This window comes from Gossypium hirsutum, chromosome D07 (genome assembly GCF_007990345.1).
Source record: "Gossypium hirsutum isolate 1008001.06 chromosome D07, Gossypium_hirsutum_v2.1, whole genome shotgun sequence".
Classification (NCBI taxonomy): Eukaryota; Viridiplantae; Streptophyta; class Magnoliopsida; order Malvales; family Malvaceae; genus Gossypium; species Gossypium hirsutum.
The window spans coordinates 52485-79970 of NC_053443.1; the positions used below are offsets into that span (position 1 = coordinate 52485).

Consider the following 27486-nt stretch of genomic DNA (forward strand, 5'->3'; position numbering starts at 1 on the left):
TCATCACCATGATGGTGTGGCCTTGGTTTGCACGAATCAGAAGCTCCCCATTTTCCTCAAGAAGGCTAAAATGTTGCTTATTATCTTTTCTGACAGCATACAATCAATAAACATAAAAATCATGAAAAAAATTTTTGGTTGCAAAATGAACATTTTCCTTCTCATGATTGTTTATACACCAACATTTTGGAGACCAAGAATCTAAATTACTACTGGTAACAGCTCAAAGATCGCTTATAAGTAAACAACAAATAGTTTTTAAAGAAGCCGTTTTCATCAAATTAAAACATTTTACCAATTCTTTTTATTTATTTATTTTATATACGATTAAATTTATTTTATTCATTAGTGTTTTTTTTTTTGGTTTAATCTCTTTTAGGACACGAACTCTGCGACATATGGTTACTGAACTGTATTTGAATATTTGAAGTGATGGTTTGTCAAAGTTGAAGATTTGCTGAAGCTGAATATGAGAGCATTTGCTAATATCCCTTTAAGGTCACAAACTGTTGATGATATGAAAGAGGTAGAATTTGTAACATCATTTCTTGTCTTTGTTCACTGTTTAATCTTGAGAATCCTTTCCTATTTTGATTGAAATTTTCTATCATTCTGATTTAGTTTCATATTTATGCTGTTTATTTGATCAGTTGGTTATTATTAGGAATTTCTAAAAAGGAAGACCTAAATTTAAAAAAATACTCCGCCTATCTAATAATTAATAATATATATGTGCTATCGAAACAGTATAAGTTCCTTTGCAATTCCATCGAAAGAAGCTAAACATATGTCACAATAGCAACCAGTAGAAAATAACAAATCAACAAGACAAATGCTTAGAAATACAATGTAACAGACAGTGAACGGAAAAATAGAAGTGAGAAAGAACAAGTGCATCTGCATGTATGTTGCAGTGGGAGGAGAATGCACCATGCATCACAACAAGTAATAGCTCCAATACAACAATAATAAGGGATATGTAATGTTAGATGGTAACGCCAAAAAGAATACCAGATCATTGGCAGAACAAAAAGATGAGCAAGACATGTAGAGGTTCCAATGTCACAACAAAATTGGAAAGGAGACCAAATTGTTATCGCACTTGACAGCAAGTTGCAAGAAGTATGGCATGTTTAGGTCACCCCACCCTGATACATGACCACTAGAAGAACTGACACAACCATTTCAAACTAGAGGTTATTACTCCCAATAGAGTAACAGAAGACACACTTCAGCATATTGTATTTTGACACCAATAAATGTGATAAACGCAAAGAAATGCCAACAAGTAATGCCCCATGTTAATAAATTGTAGATCCACCTAAACTAGTAGAATTTATACTACAATAATAGGGAATCGGAGACATCTTGTACTTGGAAGAGGATGCAGATACATCTATATCTATTTCCAACTCCATTTATACCTGAAGGAGCCGTCTATACTGCCCACTACCATAACTTCTGTTTCCATTTGACCCTCTAGTGTCTGGACATCAGCTTGTCTGCTCCAAAGCACTATTACATATATTTCTTAATAAATTTTCATCTGTTGCACCATATCTCCAAACCTGAAACAAATCTGAAATACTGTAAAATACGATAATGAAGACTAAGTGATTATCAGTAAGAAATTTGGGAATAAAACTCTAATTTAAAGAAGGACAAATATTGCAAAAGAGATATGCGTGAGTATTACAGACAACATAAATTCATCAAATTTTGAGTTATCTCTTCCATTAATTAGTTTATTTTTGTCGTCTCCAGCAGCAAAATCGAAATAATAAAACAAGGATTAAGAGGAAGAGATCTATGTGGTGATTACAATTGACTCCAAGCAATTCAATTCTAGTCCATAGGTTTCCCATAAGAGAACAAAACATTATCTCCCCCAAAAGACAGAGATTTGGGAGTTGAGTTGTAGCTTATATTTTTAGAAAAATTTAAAGAAAACCCATCACCAAAAACCCTTTTAAAACAAAATTTGATTATTGCAAGAACAGAAACCAAACGAAATTAAACTTGAAAAGAAAAATCTGCTAACCTGAAAGTGTAACGCTGTGATAAAAGAAGCAACTTTGAACGCATTTGCAGAGAAAGTGTGAAGGAGATTTTGGGAAGAATTTTCTTTATTTCTATTCGGCCATGATCGGAATGGCCATTCAAAGCATTCAGCACTGAATCCCTATTACGCATTTGAGGGAACCAACCAAACAAAAGCATTGATATTCATCCAAGAATAAAGAGGGAACCAACCAAAAGTGGCCTGATTCTTTTAATCTGAAAACCAAAAACCATGACAAAAGCTAACTTAAAATATTAGTAAAAAGGAAGCATATATCTGAAACTATAGATAGAGACGCATAAAAAATAAAGGGGCATTGTTTATTTTCAAAAATTACATTCTGGACTAGACTTTTTTATTATTATTTATTTTCAAAAGAATAAATTTTTGAAATTGTTTCTGTTTTTTAAATACCAGTAATATTGGTGTTTGCATTTATTGTTTATTGGTATTTGGGGCTATTTTAAAGTTACTGTTGGGTTCCATAGAAATTGGGTATCAGCACCGCTTATACAGCTGTCCATAACATAAAGGCAAACTTAAAAACACGGAAATATCTCTGAAATTGGATATACCTATGCCGGGGTATCCATCAAAAGAATATCCCCCATCCGGGATATCCCTTGCTGGAATAAGTACGACAGGTATCCCGGTCCAAACACTAAAAAAATCTGAACCGGATGCCAAAACAGCTGAACCGGGCACTAAAAATAATGAACCGGGACAGGATATGATGGGAATATTCTTGGAATAGCTTATCCCGGATCAAGATAAGACCGGATATCCGCGGACTAGAATGAGAATGAAAATTAACCCAGTATTTAACGTCAAATTCTCTGAAAATATTTAAAAACTCAGTATGATTTAATTACTGTTTTCTTATTCCTTCAACAAATATAATGCTTTTACTTGTTGAAAAAGGGAACATGAGGAGACGATAAAGGGAAAGAAACAAGAAAATATTTCCATTTATTTTCTGCTAATCAGTTAGGGTTTTAGGGTAGATACTTATATAGTTGTTAGAAACATATCTTCACTGTAAAATCTCATAAATAGGACCCAAAAGATTTGCAAGAAAATGTCCTTAAGTACAGAAAACAAACAATCGAAAAAAAAAATAAAACACATAACAGGCGATAAACTATCAAAAAAATGACAACATCACAAGATTTAAAAAGACAAATATAAGCAGTGTTTCATAAGGCTGAACACCAAAACTGATAACAAAAACACACTGAAAAATAAAAAAAAAGAAGCATAAATCTGAAAACTAAAACAGAGATGAAAACCACAATACCCACAGAAATAAAAGAAGATAAGCATAGGTCTGAAACTAAAAAAGACGTGAAACGAAAAAGTTAGTAGAATTGAAAATCATACCTGAAATTGCAATCCGATGAAGAAGGGGATTTCAATGTCCTGCTGTAGTAAAGAAAGGGAGGAAGAGAAAATAAATAAAAACAAAAGAAAAAGAAGGTAAAAATCAGAATAAAGGGAGACAGTGTAGACACAATTTACAGGAGAAAGAAGGGTCTCTCATCAAGAATTTAGAGAGACGTTGGAAGCTGTTTAATGTATCATTTAATCATCAAAAGAGACTATGATACCTGTAGGCCTGGTCTGACCTGAACTTGGACAATGTTAAACTCACAACAGTGATTTAAAACCAGGCCAAAAATAGGATGAAAACTTGTAAAGTGAATACTCAAGAATGTGTCATTGAGTGAGCAAAGAATCAATCATAATAGCAGGATGAAAACTCAGTGTTTGAATTGATTGCAACTTGTTAAAGAGTTTTTTTTTTTCAAGAAACACTTCCTTGCGAATGTCAAATATCCGGTATGCCCTCAAGTTTCGGCAGATGGCCAAGCCATGACTGTTGGAGAACTTGCATTGTCCCCCAAACTTGCTTCACTTGAAGGCTGCCTCCTCTTGTGTGGAGGGCATGAAGTGGAATTCCCATCATTGACCTTCAAGTGATCCATTTTCCATTCACGGTTTTCATACATGTGGAGCAGCATTTCAAAGGTCCATATATCTGTGCATATTACATGCAAAGTTCATGATGCTTTAAAAGAAAAACTGCTTGAACAAGATAGGATAACTTGTTTCTAATATGTTACCTGTAAAGTCAGATCTAAGAGCTTCACATGAACGTTGCACTTGTTCGATGCAAGGTGAGAAGGAACACAGAGTTCCATCTTGTTTCAACATGTTTCAAGCTGAAGGAATGGTTAGCCAAGGTTGCGGTAGGTCCAGAAATACGGAGTCAGCCAACCCAGAAAACTGATCAGAAATCCCTCACCCTGAATATCTTGGACTCCCACAGTGACTAAAGCGCTTATTCCAATCCTCTTTGAAAAATCGTAAAACATTCCTTCTTTCGCGAACCAACACAGAAGAATCAAGGAAAAAAAAACAACCATCCTTTGATCTTTCTATTATCAATTAGACAAACAGAAACCATATAATGGGACAAAATATACATCATAAATAAGACCTACGCAAGGTTCCATAAAACCAAGATAATTTTGAGACTATGAAGCATGACAGCAACTGAATGTCGATCGAAGAATACATCTACCTGAACAGACTTCTGAAATCTACCTAGAATTCAAGCTCAACCTAAGCAGTTTCTAAAATCATATTTCATAACTATCTTTGAAACCAAAATTTCATAACAATGCACTCACTAATGAAACTAATAAAGATCCGTAAGCCGACACAATTAGAGACAATGAAGTATCACGGCAACAAAATGTAGATCTATGAAGACATCAACTCAAGATAACCCAGAATTCAAGTTCAACCTAAGCAGTTACCATATCATATTTCATCACAATGCACTTTTGCAAACGATAAACATTAAGGCTTACCTAGCTGAGGCAGCCCTCAGTTAATGGAAAGGTATACACATGTCCCGTTGGAGCCACTACTGGTCCCGGATTCAAGAACCAAACAACCAGGAACTACTTCCAAGTACATAATCACAAAACTAATATCCGCAATATAAAGAATCTGAGTCCTATGACTTAGAACCAGAGTCCATAACTCCGGTGCCAGAGCCAATAGGTAAACGAATCCACCTTTGTTGCTGAAATATAAAGAATCTGAGCTCGCCTTCTAGAGCTCCGTCTCTTAGTGCTCTGCAAATTGACTCCGCCATAGCTACTGGTTTTGGTGCTACCGAGTTGGGTCTTTTTAGCGTCAAAAAACCTCTAGAGGAAAATATGAGGGGGTTTCCAATGGATCCCTTAACTTCTTTATTATTATTGAAAAAAAAATATGAAATATGTTTTTATTTATTATATATTTAAAGTTTCATCTATTGCATTCTCTATTGAAAAATAATAATAAACAAAAAAAATCTCTTTTTCATTTATTATTTGTCCATGTATACATTACTATTTTTATATATTTATTTTTTATTCTTTTGTTCAAAATTTACGATCTCAAATATTTAAAACCACAAAATATTTGAAAGAATATAAAGTTTGGAAAACTTAAGATTAACTAAAAAGTCACGAAAATTTTGAAATAAAAAATTATATTTTTTATTTCATTTTAATATTATTTTTATATGGATTATGTTTTATTAAGTTATACATTATATTAAAATAATTTTTAAAATTTTTTGTTCAATTCTTTTACTTGTATATATTATAAATTGTAAAATTATAAAACGTCTTTAATTACTAGAAAAATTATCACCCAACCAAAATTCATTGCAATCGAAACCTCAAACCGAAGCTAAATCAAAACACTTGGAAATAAATAAATAAATAAATAAAAAGCAAAGCTCTTTACCTTTGTGCCAAAGTTGGACCATGACAACCATGTAAGTTTAGAACTAAACAAGAGCAATTTATACACAGTGAAAACAAGCAACCTAATCAAGCAATATAAATTTGAATTTTCGTCTTTAGCTCACTGAAAAAAATCTTTCCATTGATTCCATGACATTTAGGTTGTACAATAATTTGTCTAAGGTTTCAGTTTAAGGCTTTCAACATTAAATTTAAAAATTAAAACCGACATACTAAACTGAAACTTAAGTAAAAAATATAAGCTTACTCTTTTTGATGAAACAAATTTCTAGTTTTAGAATTGCATTCGATATCTGAATTAATATTCTTAAAACCACAAAATATTTGAAAGAACATAGAATTTTGATGGCTTAAAATTAGCTAAAAAACAAAAGCCCACTACCTAAGCCGGAATATACCTGTATTGTTGTAATGTTTAAAATTTTAATATTTTAACTAATGCTTTTATTAAAAATAAAAATTTCACTTTTTTTAAAAATTAAACAAAATTTAACTAATCAAACCCAGAAACCCTTCCCCAAGTCCCATAGTAATTCAGTAACCAACCTTGACAAAAACCCACCGAACATATTAGCAAAAAGAAATATATCTCAACTAAAAACAGAGAAGAAAAGTATTCTGCTCAACAAAAATTATAAAAATATTAGGTAGATATTTCTCGAGTCTTGGAGCAATGGGAGCACAACTTGAGAAAAAATTGTACTTTAAGATGGGCACCTATGTAGTAGCATAATTTAGAAACTCTACTTGTGAATTACGGATTAGACCACGATGATATACATATGAAAATGGAACAATTGTTGTGAATTCCATTCTCATCATAACCATTCTTGCTACCCAAAAAAACATGCCAAATCTAAAAGGCCATTGAAACCTCCACACATTCATTCACTTAATCCTAATTCACATTTTATTACACAATTTCATTCAAATTCCTAAACATGTTAGTATAGGAAAAGTAAAAGAATCCACAAGTTTTCATGTCACGCTTCAAACCGAGGCAATAATATTTGATAAAAGAAATGCTAACACTGAGTAATAGAAACCCATCATCTTCCATTCTCCCACGCCAATAATATTTGATAAAAGAAATACTACTTAAATCTATGGAAGATTGGAACCCAAAACAAGAAACCAATGAAATCAATACCTGAAAAAAGGTACAATGAAGAACAATGAGCAAGGTTTAATATTTTTTTGTAACTTCGATTAAACAATGAAAGCACAATTATGGCATTTCAATTCCACTCAATTTAAGGATTGCTCTATCCCTCTTATCTGACCAAGCCAGTTGCGTTCTGGGCTCACGTTATCAGTGCGGAACTTTGGGTATAATATGCTTCTAACAACAGAAAACTACAAAGTCCTCTAAAGGTTGAATGTGCAGAACAGTTGAAATGGAGTTTATAGTGACATAAATGAGTAAACAGTGCAGATCATCCCAACAGGCCGTGTAGCTTTGCTAAGACTGAAAATATGACCAATATGGAGCCTATTGCGAAAGCGTAACAGTTGATTTCAGGAAAGCCAATCGGTTTTTGGTCAAATTAATCTTCTATTCTGCTTTTTCCTGAACCCCACGGACAACATCCTTGGGAGCTTTCTCTATGAACTGCAGTGAACACATATTATAGATTGTAAGAGGCTTGTAAGCAATTGCAGGCATCAACAAGCATAGGAGAATATGAAGCTTGTTGGAGAAGAAAAGGCCATCAGTTGACACATCCTAAGAAGACTTACGCGAGTAAACAGTGAACTATCAATTAACTTTAGTAGCAATGTTGAACACGAACAACAGCTAGTTCTCATGATACACCAAATTGAAGTGTGCCAAACTTTTCCAAATGCTTTATAGCACATAAACTTTCCCAATTGATTTAAAAAAAAAACAACAGTTTGAGCTTCTCCCTAAAGTTAATTTTATGTTCTCTGGGTAAGTGCCCCCACTAAAGTTGACACATAATAAACAAAATGCCATAGCAAACATATTCAGGAATCCTCTCCATGAAACTCTGACTACTACAAAGTAGTGTTGTTTTTAAGTTCCGTGCCTTGTTTTTATCCTATTTTAATCCGTACATTCAGTCATGTTTGACAAGCTTAAGCACAGTGGTCACTATTACCATTTGTGCCAAAGTAATGTGCAATATTAGTGCATCTACATCAATGACAAAGTAAAGTTCATACTTTAGGAGAGTTGAGGCAAGCTTTAAGTCCCTCATACTCCGTTTGCATCTTTGATAGGCGCTTGGTAAGGCGTTGCACTTTAGCAGAAATATCAACCATATCAGCAAGGGGAAGATATGCCTCCAGTCCTTCACTTGCAATAAGGTGAACCGATTGTTTTGCATCCTCTGCAAGTATAAATACATATAGATGTCCAACATTTCATATATCAAAGAGAATCAATAGGAAGTACTATTAGTGAAATGATTATGCAAAGCATTTCTTTGTCCTAGGACCAAAGCATATATGGTTCAAAGTAAACATGCCTGGAGGAGAATCAGCGAAATGAATATTGTCTAAATCTAGCTTGGATAAGAGAGCCAAAACCTCCTTCTCTTCCTGCATCAAGAGGATACAACCTATCAACATTGATTTGCGGATATGCTAAGAATACAGATACTTAAGACATTATTATTGTTCATTAAGCCATTCCTTCTTGCGCCAGACTTTACAACAGCCTGTGGTAGTATAGTTACAAGTATATATTATGCATCGAAAGATGGCACAATCAAGAAAAGAAACAAAACGGTGCCATTCATTTTTCTTTATAATTAATAAGACAATCCCTAAAGAAACAAACTACACTTACAGATATATACTGAATGACTTCTTCACTACCAACAATAGAAACAGTTATGCGCTTTGCTGGCTCAACAGAATACTCAGCTCTAGCATTCCGGACTGCTCGAGTCTAGCACATAAATTATCAGAGGTTAGCGATTCCCTTACCTTGGGTTGAAGAGTATTTGGTGGCGAATGTAGAGGAAAAAAGAAGAGTTCTATAAACTCACCAGAGCTTGTAAATTTTCAAATCTTTTTACCAAATGAGTACTCCGGGGAAGAGAAGTTTGTGGCCAGGAAGATATTATAAGAGCTTCTCTCCGATTGGGAAGTGCCTGAAGATAAATAAAATAATAGAAAAATCCACAGTTACATCTGCAGAAAACCTTACGGGATGCCTAAAACAATAAAAAGAAATAGAAAAAATATCATTTCTTGTATGAAGCACTATTCATGTATGCTGTAATGTGAACCCAAAATTCACTTAAGTATATGTGCATGTCCAAAGTCAGCTGTGCACATTAAATCTCAACTTGATAAGGTGCTCATCAATGGAAATTGTGTTCTAGCGAATTTTATCCAAACATAATATTTAGCATGAATGATCAGAATCAAGAATATGGTAAACTAAATGAGTTTAATTGATAAAAATTATATTAACAAAAAACGTGGTAAACACTACAAAGCCCACACCTGCCACAGTTCCTCAGTTACAAATGGCATGAATGGATGTAATAATTTCAGTATTTTCTCGAAAACGTAGAGTAGAACTGTCTGAGCTACCAAAGCAACTGAATCATCTCCAGAGTGGTAAATGCGAGCTTTACTGGCTTCAATATACCTACGCAAACAACAAAAACATAAATCCCAAGCATGGGTTGCAGATCTAAAGACTGTACATATAACACAAAAATAACTACAGCTAATCAGGGTAAAAATTATACAAGCATGTGTCAACAGCACATACTGATCCAACTTACAATAGAATTCTAGTAATGATAACAATAAAATAACACACACTATCCACCAAATGAATTTTACAACTTTAACCTTATAAAAAAAGGGCATTATGTGCTATATAACAACAGCATAAACTTCATTACTTTTCAGTTTTCATGATCTGTAAATGGCATAAAATCCAGACCTTAATGGCATAAAACAATAGAACTGCGTTCTATTAGCAGAAAGCAGATTATAAAAGAACATTCTACATACCAGTCAGCAAAATCACCCCAAAAGAAATCATATATTTCTCTCCCAACATCCCCAAAGAAATATTTGTTATAACTCTCAGTGACAGCATCAATAAGCATATGCAGTTTTGAGATCTGAAAAATGAACAACAATACTCAAGTAACTTCTCTGTAGCATTCAGAAAAAGAATAATCAGGGTATGTATGAATGGAGGTAACTTGGCTCCACTATACAAATAAATAGATGGTGGCGAAACAAGCACAGTATTTTTTTCTTACCACCCAACATTCTGGAAGAGGAAGCCTTAGAAGATACCCCTCCGTGTTAAACTGAAAAGGAAAGTTTACCGATTAGATGATGCCAATCTTCTTAGGAACAGGACATTGTAATGATATGAAAAGAAAATTTAAGTTACACCCTATGCAATAATAATAGATTTCTTTTCTTCTGAGAGTAATAACAATAGTTACAAATGCAAGCATAACTCAGATTAATACTGTTGATAGTACAATCAATAAACACAGTGTGTACTCAAACTATCCAATAATTAATAATATATATGTGCCATCGAAACAGTATAAGTTCCTTTGCAATGCCATCGAAAGAAGCTAAACATATGTCACAATAGCAACCAGTAGAAAATAACAAATCAACAAGACAAATGCTTAGAAATACAATGTAACAGACACTGAATGGAAAAATGGAAGTGAGAAAGAACAAGTGCATCTGCACGTATGTTGCAGTGGAAGGAGAATGCACCATGCATCACAACAAGTAATAGCTCCAATACAACAATAGGAAGGGACATGTAATGTTAGATGGTAACGCCAAAAAGAATACCAGATCATTGGCAGAACAAAAAGATGAGCAAGAAATGTAGAGGTTCCAATGTCACAACAAAATTGGAAAGGAGACCTAATTTTTATCGCACTTGACAGCAAGTTGAAAGAAGTATGGCATGTTTAGGTCACCCAACCCTGATACATGAGCACTGGAAGAACTGACACAACCATTTCAAATTAGAGGTTATTACTCCGAACAGAGTAACAGATGACACACTTCAGCATATTGTATTTTGACACCAATAAATGTGATAAACGCAAAGAAATGCCAACAAGTAATGCCCCATGTTAATAAATTGTAGATCCACCTAAACTAGTAGAATTTATACTACAATAATAGGGAATCGGAGACATCTTGTACTTGGAAGAGGATGCAGATACATCTATATCTATTTCCAACTCCATTTATACCTGAAGGAGCCGTCTATACTCCCCGCTACCATAACTTCTGTTTCCATTTGACCCTCTAGTGTCTGGACATCAACTTGTCTGCTCCAAAGCACTATAACGTATATTTCTTAATAAATTTTCATCTGTTGCACCATATCTCCAAACCTGAAACAAATCTGAAATACTGTAAAATACAATAATGAAGACTAAGTGATTATCAGTAAGAAATTAGGGAATAAAACTCTGATGTAAAGAATGACAAATATTGCAAAAGAGATATGCGTGAGTATTACAAACAATATGAATTCATCAAATTTTGAGTTATCTCCTCCATTAATTAGTTTATTTTTGTCCTCTCCAGCAGCAAAATCGAAATAATAAAACAAGGATTAAGAGGAAGAGATCGATATGGTGATTACGATTGACTCCAAGCAGTTCAATTCTAGTCCATAGGTTTCCCATAAGAGAACGAAACATTATCTCCCCCAAAAGACAGAGACTTGGGAGTTGAGTTGTAGCTTATATTTTTAGAAAAATTTAAAGAAAACCCATCACCAAAAACCCTTCTTATAATCATTTGGTCTAAGATCAGGACCAATATCCCTTACCCAACTTGCAGCATAAAGCCTAGATTTCTCCTTCAAGATCTAAAGGAGGATGACAGGTTTTTACTATTTACATACTAAAAATAAATGCCTCTTATTCCCTAATGCATAGGTTCTTGATGGTTAAGTTAACCATCAAGTAAGCAGAATAGTACATAAAAGCCATTTGATCATTTCAATATCCCAATGATCTAATTTCCCCCCTGATCACCAGCTAGCATCTGTGAAATTTCAAATTTCCATTATGCTTCTTTAAAATTATTTTAATGAATGATTTAATCAATAGTTAAGGTAGAAAATTGAGAAAAAAAAGACTTACCCAGAAGTACTTCTGAATTAGATAGCAATATTTTCCAGATATGAAGAAGAAAAGAGCATGGAAGCAGCTAAAAACCCTGGATTTAATCAAACTTCCATTGTTAACCAAATAGGGCTTTGAATATTTGATTATAGTGCTATTAAACTACACTGTGGTCCATGGGACACTGAATTAAATGTGAATTTCCGTTTTAATCTTTAAACTATGAAAAATTACAATTTAGTCATCCAACTATTTGAGATTATATATTTTGTTCACCCGATGACGTGGCTTTTTCTAATTGGTATATATATCATGTCAATTTGCTTTTAATTCTAAAATATTTAACCCTCAACATTTATACACTATGACAATTTAGTCTTAATTTTAAAATTATAAAAAATTTTAAAAATTTTAAAAAAATTATAATAAATCAAAATACTACATAAACTATTTCATTTTATATTAATTGTATAGTATGAATTAAATAATATCATAACTGGTATATATATCATATCAATTTGCTTTTAATTCTAAAATATTTAACCCTTAATATTTATACACACTATGACAACATAAAAAGAGAAAATCAAACAGCACTTGTATAAGGTAATAATTATCAAACGATTGGTCAAAAAAAAATTTTAAATTCTGTAAGCTAACCCAAAACAAAAAAAAATCAAAAGAGAAAGAACAATTATTCAGAACCAGAATGCATTGAGAAATCAACTATGACAATAAATGAAGAAGAAATTGGTTATGACATCATTAGAGAATATATCCAAGGCATCTCTATTCACTTAAAAGATTACAACTCAATTTCGCTTCATGTAAGGCTAGGTAACACAGATGAATATAATTCTATCTTTAACCAAAATCCGAGTATTTCACCACATGGATATATCAATAATCACACAAAACTTCCCATTCAGCTGATATACAGAGATACCATGGGTTTATCTAAAACTTCCAATCAAAATCCATTTGCAAATCATACCCAACAGAACACGAACAATCCCAACTATTTTAAAGAAAATATACCCATTCCTTACTAATGAATGCAAGCACCTAGCAGTATGAAAAAGAAAACATATATGCATACACGAATCTTCACAATCTCCACCGTATATGATCATGAAACCCAAATCGAAAAAAACCATTGCAATTAGCAAATCGGTTGAAATTCTCCAATTCTTCAATTACTATCAATGTTAACAAGCATCCCAATTAGGTTATTATTATTTTTTAAAACTAAAGTACAGATTTTTTGAGAAAACTAAGAAACAGAATGTCCCAGTCTGGAATCCTATATGCCGGTTTTCATCGTTTAGTACTTCGCATTTCTATAAAGAATGGAAAACTATTGAAATAATTATATATGCATTATTTAAATTTCTGCAAAACAATTAATTAAAATATTTCTAAAAATATTCTTATAAATATTAAATTGGATCCGACCTGGTTTATCATTTAATATAAAGGAGTTAATATAAAGATTTCGGTGATTGTAAACTTTATTGAAAAAACAATAATTAAATCCTAATAATATTTGTTCATGTATCTGTCGTTTTTTTTAAACAACTACTTTTTTTTTAATTTAGGTCACCTATTTAGAAAATCCTAATAAATAACCAACTGATATAGCATAAAACAACCACAAAGTAACTCACAGACCACATCAATAAATTTCAAACACATAGCAAAAACAAAAAAAAACACAAGTAAAAAAGCATAAATCTTAAATTAAAACGGAGAAAGCCGAAGACAATGTTGAAGCAAAGATTCATACCTGAAATCAGACTCCGATGAAGCAGCAGTTACAAAAATCGCAACAAAGAAACGGAAGAGAAATAAACCCACTGAAATATAAGTAAAAAAAACATTGATCTGAAAACAGAATAGAAATGAAAAGGCAAAGACAGACAAAGACAAAGTTCAAGATTCATACCTCAAAATTCGTCTCGGATGAAGCAGGGGATTTCAAAAACCACAAAAAACAGAGTGTAGCGTGTGTGTGTTTTGGCCTTTGGTTACCCAAAGCTAAAAAAATGAGAGGAAAAAAATTCAAAAGAGACCGAGAGAGAGAATTGGTAAAGAAATGGGAGGAGATTTGGATTGAAGAGATATATTTGAGGATTTATTATGAAAGCAGAAGAAATGAGGAAGAAAAGAAAAGAAAACAGGGAGACCGAGAGAGATAGAGAGAAACGGCTAATAAAAAGGTTTATTAAGTGTTGTAGTTTAAGCGTGGGATGAGGTTTCAATTTGGGTTTTTATTTGAGGTTTCAATTTCGATTTTAGATTGTATTATTGATTGAAAAATTGTTAGGGAAATTATGACTCATCACTTCAATATTTTTTTACTTTTTTTTCTTGGCTTTCGTTAGCTTATCACTTAGAATTCTTTATATAGATGGTTACTAAGTTATTTTTAGATTCTATGCATTCATCCGTTTTAAGTAAATAATTCTAGACAAATAATTAATACATTCATATATCCTAATTAAACTATTAGAAATTTTCAAAATTCATCCATTTTAGTCAAATTGATGGAATATAAAATTTAATTACAACACATTATTCATTACGCTCATATCATAGCATAGCTTAAATTCAATACTAGACTAGCAGCTATAACTATAAAATGTAGACATTCGATTCGACAATAGAAATACAATACATTAGAATACAAATTGAAATATTAGCCAAACCAAAAACAAAAAAAAATAAAAAAGGCAAAGACAAGACTCTCTCCCTGTATATGGATGGCTATATCGTGGTATAATTAGAGAAATGGATCATCAATCTGTGCAAGGTTTCTGGATAAAACTTTCTTGCGAATAAATAACAAGGTCTCTTCATTGAATTCCACAAGCATGGCCCACTTATCCCTCTCCTCTGCACCAACAAACAACACACCTATTTGTTCCTTCTTTCTTCCAAACAAACATGCATAAAATCTCAAATTCAAAACAAAAAACAGTAGGAAACTTTTTTTTACCTGTGGACCACTTGTGAAATGTATGCTCTCCTCAATGAACTGCACAGTCAGTCAAACATCAGATTCAAAGTTTGTACCAGCAAACTCACATTTGGAAATGCATGAATAGGTAGACGTACCATAAGGTTCTTGAGGAACTCAAATGTTATATCTTGGGCCCTAAATGCTTTGGGATGCCACTTCCCTTCTGACCAATCTACATATGTTACTGACCTATTTGCGACTCCACTAGGATCAATCATCTGTTGTATATAAAAATAATTGATTTCACGACGTCACTTCTATATATAGTAAGTATTGATGCCATCAGAAGAAACAAGTCTGATGTACCAACATTAAAAAAGGTTGGCAAATAATGCTCGTCTGAATAGCAATTGCGTCCATCCATATGTGGCTGACACAACAACATAAGATTTTTGTTAATGAAGTGACACCCATCATATCAAGTAAGATTTTATTTGAGGTTTAAATAAAAAAAATGGAAAGTATTGTGAGTTTAATAACAGAAACTGATAGGCAAGCAACATTCTAAGTAGAGCTACTCATGGGCCGGGCCGGGCCCAGAAAAAATTTCGGCCCGGGTTCTAGGCCCGGGCCCGGCCCGGCCCAAAATATGGGCCTAGAATTTTGCTCAAGCCCGGCCCGGGAAAAAAATTCATAAGCCCGAGCCCGGCCCGGCCCTTTTTTAAATAAATACCAAAAATTTATTTTAAAAATAAAAAAAATTATTTTAAAAATATTTTAAAATTAAAAAAAATTAAAAATGTATTTTAAAAATATTTTAAAATTAAAAAAAATTTAAAAAAGTATTTTAAAATTAAAAAATAAAAATATTTATTATATTCGGGCCGGGCCGGGCCCGGGCCAAAAAAGTGGTGCCCGAGGCCCGGCCCGTTTTTTAATCGGGCCTCTTTTTTTTGTCCAAGCCCATATTTCGAGCCTATATTTTTACCCAAACCCTCTCATATTTCGGGCGGGCCGTTGGGCCGGGCCGGGCCGCCCGGCCCATGAGCACCTCTAATTCTAAGGTTATACAGTTGCTTCATTATAGCAACAAAGTAGCTCTGCTCAACAATTACCTTGCAATAATTCTTGAATTTTTTGTAATATAGGTTGTCTGCCATAACTATTATGGCATGCTGACGCTTCATGCTGAACCACTGAAATAAAATATGAATCAAAACCAGCTAAACGTATGAGAAAAATCATTGCCACATTTTATTTTTTTAGCAAAAAAAAAAAAAAACTGTTACAAAAGATCCATGAAAACATATTCAGGCAAAACCTTATAATCTCCTGCCAGAAAACATTGTTAAAACTAAACACTTACAGCTATTTATTTACTCAGCACAATAAGCTACGATGGCAGTTAATCATAATAATTTTTAAAAGACAAGAGAATAGGACTTTAGAACTACACAAATCCATGAAAAGACATCCACCATATTCAATTGTCATATTCTACTTCCAAAATACATAGGTAGCTATCTCAGAAACTATTTGGCTGGCTTAAATTATAAATTCAGAAGTTGCATGCCATAAAATTATAGAAATTAAGACGTGATCATTTCATTTATGCACAATGCAAACCTTACCCTAACAAGTAATATGCACAATTATTTATAGCTTGGCGTATAAATTTTACCGAGAGAAAAGTAGAGTTATACATGATGGTATCCTCACTGAAAATGTAACTATCAGGAACAGAGGATCCACTATATGATGCTTGTTATTCTTATATGTTATATAAGGAAGGCCCCATGGGACATTCGGACCCCAATACTGACTTAGTAAACTGTCAACCTAGAAGTTAGCTACAATTTCAGTGATTACGCAAAGAAGCACAACCTCTAGTCTAACTAACCTTGAAATCAGATGAATCTATAATATAATTTTTTTAACTAGAACTTAAAAAATCTTGTTTGATTCCTGTATAGAATTAATCATATTCCGATGTAATGCTTTCAGTTATTATACCAAAAATAAAGAATATATGTGATGTGATAGTTTAGAAAAAAAAAAGCTAAGACATCTGTTGCAGATAATTCTATTTTCAGTATTTAAAATATTGTTTATTTTATTTTAATTAGATTGTTATTTTTTAGAGACTAATTATACTCCTTGAAGTAAATTTTGGAGAAGCTTTAATATAATAATATGATTAAAATTTGCATAAGGTTTATGTTTTAGATAAAAACGATGATGTGGACATAAATGGTTGATGCATAAAATATAGTTTAGATAAAGATTTTTAATATAAATATGTGTTATATCTTTTCTTTAAGCCTAAATAACCGAGCTTGTTCTTATATTTCTCTCCCCTAAAAATTGGAGAGGGGAAAAAAGTGGAAGAGTATTCTGCATGAATATGCTTCTGCACTGGGAATATCTCATAGCGGGATTCTTTTTATGTTTTCCTCTCTAAGCTTTTTCTTTGATTCTTCTATCCCTTCCAAGAATTTGGTGTCAAGAACCTTATTTGATCTTAAATGGCATACATATCTTTAAGAGTTGAGTAAGAAATTAGCTAGCATTTGTCAACTCCAAATGGTTTCAGATAGTTGTTTTTTGCCTCCACCACCTACCTTTTTAACTGAAAACGATTAAATATGGGCTGTCAACATGAAGACATATCTGAATGTTTTTTGTCGTTGCAATGTGGTTGAAAATGAAAGAAAGAACACTAACTTTTGGTCAATCCAATTATAACTCAGACAAAGAATCATAGCGAAGAAAAGGAAAAGAGGTATAAAGCCAAAAGTTGTAACAAATCATCCATATCTGAAGAAAAAAATTAATTAGAATCATGATATGTCATGCTCATGGAGGACTTCCATGGTAGTGACATTACTAGACAAATACAAGTGATTAACCTCAAAAGAGAATTTTAAGTTTTGAAGAGGAAAGAGTCTGAAACTTTGAAAGAGTACAAAGACACACTCATGAACACAGTGAATAAGCTCAAATTACTTGGAGAGGAGATGAAAGACAAAAGAGCTGTAAACTTGAAGACTTCAAATACTTGACTAAGATTTTTCTGGCAAAACTAATTTATACTTTTGAGGCTCAAGAGTAAAGGAGGTTTATAGTGCAAGAGGATTCAATAAAAAGGTGCATTTATGGTCAAAGGGAAAGGCAAAACGCAACATGAGTACAAGAACGAAAAATCAAAAGAGAGAGGAAACAAGAATAATGTAAAAAATGGAAATAAAGGAAATTTTACATCATGTTCACATTGCAAAAAAAAAAAAAAAAAACATCTGGAGAAATATTGCTACTACAAACCAGACATACAATGCAAGTCTTGCAAACAACTAGGCCACATGGAGAAAGTTTGCAAGAAAAACCAACAACAAGATCAACAAGCTAAAGGATCAAATATCCTAGAACAATAGGATGAGGAAGTTTTGTTTCTTCTTGCTATGCAACAAAAACCTCCTCAAGTGCATGGCTCATTGATAATAAAAGACATCAAATATCTACTAATTTGAGGAGTTGGACAAAACTTGTTCTAAAGTCAAAAATGGTAATGATGAGTTCATATAAGTTAAAAGAGAGGAGCTATGATAGTTGAGACACCGTCAGGTAAAACACCAATTAAGATGTTTTATTTGAACAAATAGATAAAAATGTCCTCAATGTAGGACAATTACTAGAAAAGAATTAATTTTTGGTGTTTAAAGACAAAACATGCATAATTTATTATCCATCAGGCCATGAACTCTTAACTGTTGGCATGAAAGACAAATGTTTCTCCTTAAAGTTTGATTAATCTAGTTCATCAACTTATACCGATTCAATTAATGAATTTGAATTGTGGCATAAAAGGATGGGTTACTTTTATAACATCCTAAAATTTTCGATGTCAAAATTTGTGTCATCTCGGTGGTAGAGCGAATTAAAAATTTGTAATTATATTAGATTTAATAAAGGCTCTAAGGACAAACTTTTAATTATTTAATGTGACACTAAAGAGTGGTAGCAATGTAATTATATTAGACTTAATAAAGGCTCTAAGGACTAACTTGTATGAGGAAGTAAAGTAACATGCCAAATCTAGAATGAATAAGTGGAAAGCATGGAGATTTCTTGGACTTAAGTGGCTAGTTGTCATAGGCTTAATAAGCAATTAAGCCAAGATTTGAGTGTAATTATGCCACAACTTTGTTGAGTTAGTGAAGAGCTTTAATCCTTTCCGTGAATTTCCACTAACTATTTTAAGGTGTAACCATGACCACTAAATGAAGTAATTAAGATTAATTATATTTCATTAAAGGAAATAAGAGCACTAAGCCATTTACTTCCCCACTCTCATATTCGATTCTCCATAGCAAAGGAAAAAAAGAAAAAATCTCATGAAGTTATCTTTGTGACGTGGGTCACTCTCCAAGGATTACCCCTTTTTCATGTTATAACATTGAAATATGTTAATTTGGCCATTTTCATATAAAATGAGAAGCATAGTTATATGAGGTCTAATGACCCCTTTTTCATGTTATTTTGATAGAATGTGATGTCATGAGAAAATATGGATATGAATAGATATGAATTGAGCTTGATTTGCTTTTAAGCCCATGTAAACTTGGTAAAAAGATTAAGATATGATTGGCATGCCAATTAGGGTATTATATCTGATCTTTTTTAGATTTTTGTATTGGTGTTATGTGGGGTTTGGAGTTATGTATTCAATACTTAAAATTCTGATGGTTTACCTCCTGGTATGACATGTTATATGGACCATTAGGCATAGACTACCTCTTCGGAGGGTCTCATAATTTACTTATTCTTGCCTTCGGGCAAAACACCTTGATGCTCATATGGTGTATGTGGATTTCCTGTAGTGTTCAAAGTCCTGTTTTACTAAGATTACAGTGGGCAATGTCATGAAATTAATAATAAATTAAAAAGGAAAAAAGAATATTGTTATAGAATGTTTGATATAAGGACCATTACACGACTTGATAATGTGAGTTCATTGGGAAGTGTGTATGCTAATGTATGCCTTGCCATGTTGGTATACTATTATATATGCTTATGTTCTGTAGGTTTTGCCTGTAGATTCTCGTTTTCGGATCCTTGAAGCTTGACTTGACTCAAAATCATTACACTATTAACAAGATCATCAAAACTATGAACTTAGTGCATTTATGACTTGTGGCATATAACTAGGGTGTCAGCATGTATAAATGTGCTAGGTTGATTTCCACTTGGTATTTTGAGTTACTTGTTATCGAGTTGTTATGTTGGAGGCTCTAATGGTCTTGTTTAACCATATTATGTTTGAAATTCTAGTTAACTATGCATTCATAGTACCATTTCTTTACTTGGAAAATGTTTTGTATGATATTAAACTTGCTTTACATGAGTAGTATGACTAAACATGTTTTGGGATGATTTTCTTGTATTTGGGAAATATCAGAGTATGTTTTATGCATGCTCTGTTTGGAGGTGATTTTGGGACAATATGAAGTGTTTTTGGGGTTGCACAATAGGTGATGTCTCGAGCTTGGCTTTTCAACATCACGACTTCACCTAAACCACATCGTGACTTTGCCTAACCAGCAAGTGACAACTCGATGTCACATGGCCCAACGTCGTTATGCGTTGTTCCAGCATTTTGACCCATTCTGGGTTTCGAGGGTTCGTTCTTAACCTCAAACACTCCCAATCACACCCCCAAAATGACCTTAGTTTTAAAAAGTTTCTAAAGCTATAGAATGATTTTAAACGATCTTTTATGATTTTATGGAAATGCTTCAACAATCGAAATTATCAAGGAATTTATAGGTTTTGGTGCATACGTTTTCCAGTAGCATCTCCTATCTGTACCGTCCATCAAGAGGATAAGGGTGTTACAACTTCAACTACAAAGCCCTGAATCACATACATATGAATGAAGTTGTGCTCAACAAGCTTGCAATTGCAGAGCATTCTAATTTTTATGAAGTATATTAGCTTCGAATGATAAGCAAACTTCTTTTTTCCAATAACATGGCTCGAAAAGCTTATAAAAAGCTGCAATTAATTCGATGTTTGTGGGTCGATAAAAATTATATCCTTGAATGGCAATAGATATTTCATCATTTTTATAAATAGTTTTACCAGAATGTATTGAATATATTTTACGAAACAAAATCTGAGGTTGCAAACTTGTTTTGGGGTTCAAGGCCTGACTTGAAAATCACGCTATTCCAAAATAGAAATAATTAGGTCAAATAATGGTATTAAATACACATGATAGATTTGATGAGTTTTGAAGAATTGCAGATATTGAACACCAATTGATTGTAATTTATACTCCAGAACAAAATGGTGTTAGTGATGGGAAACTCAAAACCATTATGGAAATGCCTAGATGCATGCTATTTGAAAAGAGGCTTGTTAAGAAATTTTGGGCAAAAGTAGCCAACATTATTGTCTATCTACTTAACAGGTTACCAACCAAATCCTTGAAAGGAAGGACTCCATATAAGAGATGGTATGGCACTAAACCTTCAATTTATCATCTAAAAAATTTTCGAAGCATTTGTTATGTGCATGTTCTCGAGGTTAAATGGGACAAACTTGATCAAAAGGTAGAAATTTACATTTTCCTAGGCTATAGCTACATCACAAAATGCCATAGAGCTTACAATCCACTCACAAGCAAGGTGATTATATGTAAAATTGTGAAGTTTAATGAACATGCAACATGGAATTGGGAAACAAATGAACAACATGTCAAACAAAGTATAACATATTTGAACTCTCAACAATAAGAAGATTTCATTTTTGATGAAGAAATCACTGATCATAATCCAGTAAGTGGAATCAGACCACTTACTGACGTATCAAAGGGCAAATGTTGATATACTTGAACCTGCAATCTTTGAAAAAGCCTTCAAATTTTAAAAATGGAGAGATGCCATGAAGGAAGACTTTCTAATGATTGAAAAGAATCAAACTTGGATGCTTATCAATAAACCTAGCAACAAGAACATTGTTGGAGTCAAATGGATTTATAGAACCAATTTGAATCTGGATGGTTCTATCAACAAACTCAACACCAAATTACACTCAACAGTATCATATTTTTTAGAAACATATGCTCTAGTCCCGAGGCTGGACACAATAAGGTTGTTATTAGCCTTAGCAGCACAAAAAAGTTAGAAAGTATTTCAACTTGATGTTAAATCAACATTATTGGATGGTTATCTTCATGAGGACATCTAAATTGAACAACTTGAAAGCTTTGTTATTAAAGATAAGGAAGCCAAAGTTTTTCTTTTGGAAAAGGCTTTGTATGGATTGAAACAAGCTCTAAGAGCTTGGTATTCTAGAATAGATGATCCTTTGCTGAGGTTGAGATTCAAAAAGACTCTTAATGAGGTTACATTGGATGCCAAAGTTATTGACAATAATGACTTGTTGGTTGTTTCTCTATATGTTGATTACATACTAGTGATAAGGAGCAACTCTGAATTGGAGCAACAATTCAAAATTAAATGATGAAGGTATTCGAAATGAAAGACTTGGGAGAGGAGTCCTACTTTTTTGGAATAGAGATTCCTCTATCCAAACAAGGAATATTAGCATTTCTCAACAACTATGCCAAGCAAGTGCAAAACAAAAAAAATTCAAGATGGAGAATTGCAAAGTTGACACACCATTGGCTTAAAATGAAAAGCTCAGCGAAAAGATACTTCTACCAAGGTTGATAAAACTAATTATTGATTGCTTGTTGTATCTGACAACTAGACCAAACATGATGTTTGTCGTCAGTCTTCTTTCCAAACAAGAAAAGAGTGTTGAGGTAATTGATTTTGGTGTTTTATTCCACAACTCATCTGAAGTGAAATTGTTGAGCTATAAAGATAGTGATTGGACTGAATCATGTGATGGTATGAGAAGCACTTTAGGCTATCTATTTATGATTGGTTTAACTATATTTGCATGAAACTCAAAGAAGCAATAAAATGTGGCAAAATTAACTACAGAAGCAGAATATATTGCATTCATTGTGAATCAATAAATCCGGTTGAGAAAATTGTTGCCAAATTTGGGCTTGACTCAAAATAAGGCAACAGGGATAAATTGCGATAATCAATCAGTTGTGGCAATGGAGAAAAATCCAGTTTTCTATGGCCGAACCAAGCACATAAAGAGTAAGTACCATTTTATTCGAGAAGTTGAAGCAAAAAATGAAGTAAAGTTGGTCCTCTGCTGCTCAAAAGGCCAACTTGCAAATATTTTGACTAAGCCAATTTGAAAATTGAGGAAAACTCTTGATGTTTCCATTGAAATAGCATTTAATGTTTAAAATATTGTTAATATTATTTTATTTTAACTAGATTTGTTATTATCTTTTAGTGATCAATCACAATCCTCGTGAGAAATTTTAGATAAAGATGATGACTAGGATTTAGATCAGGATTATGTTTTGAATAAGAAAGATTATATTGACACAAATGATTGGTGTTCAAGATATAGTTTAGATAAGGTTTTCTACTATTTGTGTAAAATCTTTTTTAGCAGTCAAGTAAAAAACAACCAAGTCTGTTCTACACTTCTTTCTTCCTTTTGAGAGTTTGTTTATTGTATCCCTTCCAACAGCATCTTATTTTTCTTTCATATTTACAAGAAATGAGCATAGTTTCAATATCCCCATCCACCATAGTATAACTTGTAAAAGCTATGGGGAGTAAAGAAAGGGGCAAGTTCAATTGCAAATCTATCAACTAGCAGTCTTCAAGATGTGGCTCCCACTCAAGAAAAACATATCTAAAATATATTTGCAAAAAAGGCAGGAATAGCAATACCAGACAACGGGGCTATTCTAACAGACGGTAACTGGAAAGAGCTTGGTAATAGCCACACATAGCAGTTGGAGAACATGCCCACAGTTCTGAAGAGAGAACTACGAACCACATTCCACTCTAGAATTGAAATATTGGAATCGGTAAATAATATACCTGTGAACCTTTCCGAAAAGCGTTCTTCTCAACTTCGGGCATCATACGCTCTGAATACCTCCCAGTTCCATGTGGACCAAGATCAACAAAACTGATCAAATAAGGAAAAAGTAGTGTTCAAATACTCTTAATATTTACCACAAGAAATGATAGGGGATTTCACACCCCGTTATATGACAGGATAAAGATGTTGCTTACCAGTCAATAAAGCTGACATTAGTGAGCATCAGGTAGTTGTAAACATAGTCAAAGTTGTGTAGTGGTACACAACTGCAGAAGAAGGTTTAAAAAGGGGAAAAGTTTAGATGAGTAGTACCTATGATGAGAATCTTATGGCATGAAATGTGATGCCTTAACTACCTATCTGAAAGCAACACAAACTGCTGGTTATCAGGATCTAAAAGTGAACGTGCCAACAGTCTCCTCTCAATATCGACCATGGAAAATTTTCCCCAAACCACCTGCATTTTGATACCTGCTTCTTAGGAGGCACTATATAGTATATTCAACCAGACGTGTGAATTTAATGATGGAAAAGCAATTTTAAAATAAAGAATGAAGAAGACTGAATTCATCAGAATTTGGGGAACAAAAGGGGGCATCATCAAAACCAAAATTGCACGTGCCCGCCCATCCTTTGAAAGTTTCTTTTTCTTTTTCCCTTCTTTGCGCTTGAGAACCTTTTAAGTAGGCAGAAGATTAAGAAAAAAAATGTATAAGTTCCCCATATATATTTCAGCCAAATAGTAGGAATAAAAACGAAGTATAGAATTTTGACAGAAACTAATTCAACAATTCCTTTCATATGGATAAGAGGCCAATAACATTCAGTCAGAGTAAAATTCCATCATGAATCTCTCAACCCTTTTTAATGCAAGTCCTTCCACCTACCGTTTCTCTGTGAATATCTCGACCAATAAAATAATGACTTGTGTGTACTGGCTTTTCTCTGGAAGCATGTACATAAACAGAGAATCTATCCTCATGGCCCTGCAGGAAAATGTTAATTAATGAGTTATAATATCGACTTCGAGAGGTTCAGAAATCGCACTAGATAGCAGAGACAGAAATTAAAAAAGATAAAATAGTGAATTAAAACTTTCAATCAAGTAAGCATATAAGTTATTGAAGTTGGTATCCGGCCCCCAGCAAAAGCATATATTGATATGTTCAAATTTTGCTGTAATTTGTTGCCTTTGGAAACTTTAAAAAGGAAAGAAAGAAATCACAGGCTAGCGAGCGATTAGAGTAGCTTGGAAAGCCTGGAAATAAATCTTGAAACTGTGCACGCATTAGGCACAAGAATTTAGGGACTTCTTTCGCACTTGCAAAACCTGATACCAAATTTAGAGCCCAGTTAATTATGTCATTCCAAGAAGTTGATTTTTAGTTTTTTTTTTTTGTGGGGTCACTCAACAGATACTGACATTAAAAAAGCTCACCGCTACTTTGGTACTTAATCTAAATGCTGAATGCTAAACGCGAAGGAGTCGAACACACAAATCAAAGTCTATAAAAAATGCAAGTCAAATAATAAAAACAACAAAACCATGCAACGAAAACTCCTAGAATGAAATAGAAGAATTCTTATTGGCAATACTTGCAAAGGAGAAGTTGCATAATTGATGCAAAGCCAAGACAAAAATAATACTGATCAAGGAACAAATTCTTACACGAAAGAACTTATCCCAAAGTGGCTCAAAATGTAGCGTCCCTGGAGTCAAAAACAGGAAAGCAATTTTTGGATTCTTGGATTGGATGGGAGGTGTGTTGAGGATTTCCCTAAATACAACGTGAGATCTTGTCTCTTCATCACTTAACTCCCTGGCAGTAAATATTGATGGCTCGTTGAACAAAGTACAATCTCTAGAAGAAAAGATATAGCAGGCTGCCGATGTTGTTGGAGGGTACAGAAAGGCAGTAATCAAGAATATGATCACAAAAGTTACCAATACAATAATCCAAACTGGCCTCTTTAGACGCGAGCGCTGCCTTGAACCAGACATGAGAAGAATATCTTTGATGCGTCGCTGCCATGCACGAGTTGCCTTCATTGCATCAGTCAGTTTCCTTATCTAATTACCATATCACTGCATCACTGTGGGAGGGAAAAGACCACTAATGGAATGCTGATCAGTTTATTGGAACCCGACCACAATCTGAAAAGGGCAAGATGGGAAACAAATACAGTATCAAAGTGATGGTACAAGCAAGCAAGCGTGCTTAATAAACCTTAAAAGCATGTTTTAAGATAGCAAATTGAACGTAGATTTTGAAAGGAAAGGCTCAGCTGTATATTAGGAAAATTTTAGAGCGTCGAGTGATAGAAATAATCCAAATGAAAAACAAGGGTAGTGTGAAGAAGCGAATACATGAGATTTGAGGGTTCGAAATTGAAGGCTTACGCATTACTAACTGATTATTATGATTGAGCTACTAGGTGGGATGTAGGACCAGAAATTTGATGCATAGGCAGTGCAGTGTTTTTTACCAGATTTCAGGAAATAAATGTCTACCTAATAGGCTAGTAGAAATAGAAATGTGAAAACAAACAGCAAAGCAAATCAAAGAAAATTAAGATTTGGCTGGCGATTCAAATACGACTTGAGAAAGGAATTTCAATGGGGAAAAAAAGAGAGAATCGAAAATAATAAAAGATAGAATTGGGTGACAGCGGAAAGGGCAGAGCAATAGCGCAACGAAGGAAAGAAAAGAAAAGAAGCAGCCTGCGGTTGATGCGGGTGTGCGTGGAAGAAAGAATGGAGAAATCATTTCCAAAAGCATTGAAGAAAAGGACGAAGGAAGAGTACTTGCAACTGCAACTAATGAAATGCAGGAGATGGATGATCATGCACAGCACAAACTAAGCGAAGAGAAGATACGAGGCCAAGTGATGAGATCTGATCCCACAAACATTTCCACCAACAAATAGCAAATAGCAACGTACGTAACGTAAGTCGAGTCTAAAGAATTTTCTTCTCTTTTTTAATAATTAATTAATTAATACTACCATCAATAAGACGTCAAAAAAGAATACTACCATGATCAAGCATATTAGTTATAAGAACGTAAATACCCATTAAAGTAAATAAACTACAAACCTATTTTTATCTCCACCAGATAAATAAAAAAAAACCTCATTTTTTGGGGCTTTACCAACTTCCCCTATTTTGCCGCCCCTACTCTTCGCTCTTTAATACACTTATATCAAACCATATCAAACCATACTTGTAATATTCAAACTCCTCAGCATGGCCTAACCTCAGCACCCGTTAAGGGGCAAGATTAGAAATTTTCAAAATCCAAAATTAATTAAAATTAAAAAAAGAGAATTTTTTTATTCTCTTTCTTTAAACTTCAAAATCCAAACAATAAATAACTATTTTTACTTATAATATATCAACGAAGCACAAGATTTTTAGAATTAAATTGGTAGACGAACCGATCAGACCATCAGCACTCGATTCAGCCAGTTGAATCAATCCAATAAGTCTAGTTGAATAAATTATTTAAAATATAAAAATTTAAA

At 33.3% G+C, this 27486-nt stretch overlaps 2 protein-coding genes and 1 long non-coding RNA gene across 16 annotated transcripts; all 3 read right to left on the reverse strand.

Annotated features, from left to right (window-relative positions):
• Positions 1 to 7: 7 nt before the first annotated feature.
• Positions 8 to 5331, reverse strand: LOC121219465 (uncharacterized). Of its 8 annotated transcripts, none has more exons than XR_005916252.1 (5): positions 4186 to 5331; positions 3443 to 4100; positions 2042 to 2277; positions 1425 to 1568; positions 8 to 84 (listed from the first exon to the last, which is right to left on the reverse strand). It is a non-coding gene; the product is annotated as an uncharacterized lncRNA (long non-coding RNA). The 8 variants fall into 8 exon arrangements; XR_005916251.1 differs by having other exon boundaries at positions 8 to 89; XR_005916250.1 differs by having other exon boundaries at positions 70 to 84; positions 1012 to 1568.
• A 2113-nt stretch (positions 5332 to 7444) lies between these two features.
• On the reverse strand, positions 7445 to 11117 carry LOC107938575 (valine--tRNA ligase, chloroplastic/mitochondrial 2). The gene is made up of 9 exons (XM_041097708.1): positions 11074 to 11117; positions 10807 to 10870; positions 9892 to 10004; positions 9370 to 9517; positions 8907 to 9011; positions 8705 to 8806; positions 8382 to 8454; positions 8077 to 8243; positions 7445 to 7615 (listed from the first exon to the last, which is right to left on the reverse strand). The coding sequence occupies exons 1-9, from the start codon at positions 11115 to 11117 to the stop codon at positions 7445 to 7447; spliced, it is 987 nt and encodes a 328-aa protein (XP_040953642.1).
• LOC107932962 (glycosyltransferase BC10) lies at positions 10856 to 27040 on the reverse strand. 7 transcript variants are annotated; one of them, XM_041097704.1, is made up of 15 exons: positions 26998 to 27040; positions 25631 to 26116; positions 24849 to 24947; positions 24524 to 24637; positions 24318 to 24418; positions 24156 to 24227; positions 23958 to 24048; positions 16086 to 16166; positions 15341 to 15400; positions 15126 to 15248; positions 15007 to 15045; positions 13954 to 14903; positions 13795 to 13864; positions 12027 to 12102; positions 10856 to 11267 (listed from the first exon to the last, which is right to left on the reverse strand). In XM_041097704.1, exons 2-12 carry the CDS (start codon positions 26009 to 26011, stop codon positions 14775 to 14777), a joined length of 1290 nt encoding a protein of 429 aa, XP_040953638.1. In that variant the 5' UTR covers positions 26012 to 26116; positions 26998 to 27040; the 3' UTR covers positions 10856 to 11267; positions 12027 to 12102; positions 13795 to 13864; positions 13954 to 14774. The 7 variants fall into 7 exon arrangements, with proteins under 7 accessions (XP_040953638.1, XP_040953641.1, XP_040953634.1 ...); XM_041097707.1 differs by lacking the exon at positions 26998 to 27040 and adding an exon at positions 26768 to 26981 and having other exon boundaries at positions 24584 to 24637; XM_041097700.1 differs by lacking the exon at positions 26998 to 27040 and adding an exon at positions 26768 to 26981.
• Positions 27041 to 27486: the final 446 nt, after the last annotated feature.

Bases quoted from the DNA above. Each gene is read 5' to 3' on its own strand.
- LOC107938575 (XM_041097708.1), bottom strand. From the start codon at position 11,117: ATGGAGTTGGAAATAGATATAGATGTATCTGCATCCTCTTCCAA. The intron at 10,871-11,073 runs GTACAAGATGTC...TGGTTGTGTCAG, and splicing joins GTATCTGCATCCTCTTCCAA to TTCTTCCAGTGCTCATGTAT. The intron at 9,012-9,369 runs GTGTGGGCTTTG...ATTTATCTTCAG, and splicing joins TAACTGAGGAACTGTGGCAG to GCACTTCCCAATCGGAGAGA.
- LOC107932962 (XM_041097704.1), bottom strand. From the start codon at position 26,011: ATGAAGGCAACTCGTGCATGGCAGCGACGCATCAAAGATATTCTTCTC. The intron at 16,167-23,957 runs GTATATTATTTA...ATTTTATTTCAG, and splicing joins CTTTTCGGAAAGGTTCACAG to TGGTTCAGCATGAAGCGTCA. The intron at 15,046-15,125 runs GTACGTCTACCT...CTGACTGTGCAG, and splicing joins AGTTCCTCAAGAACCTTATG to TTCATTGAGGAGAGCATACA.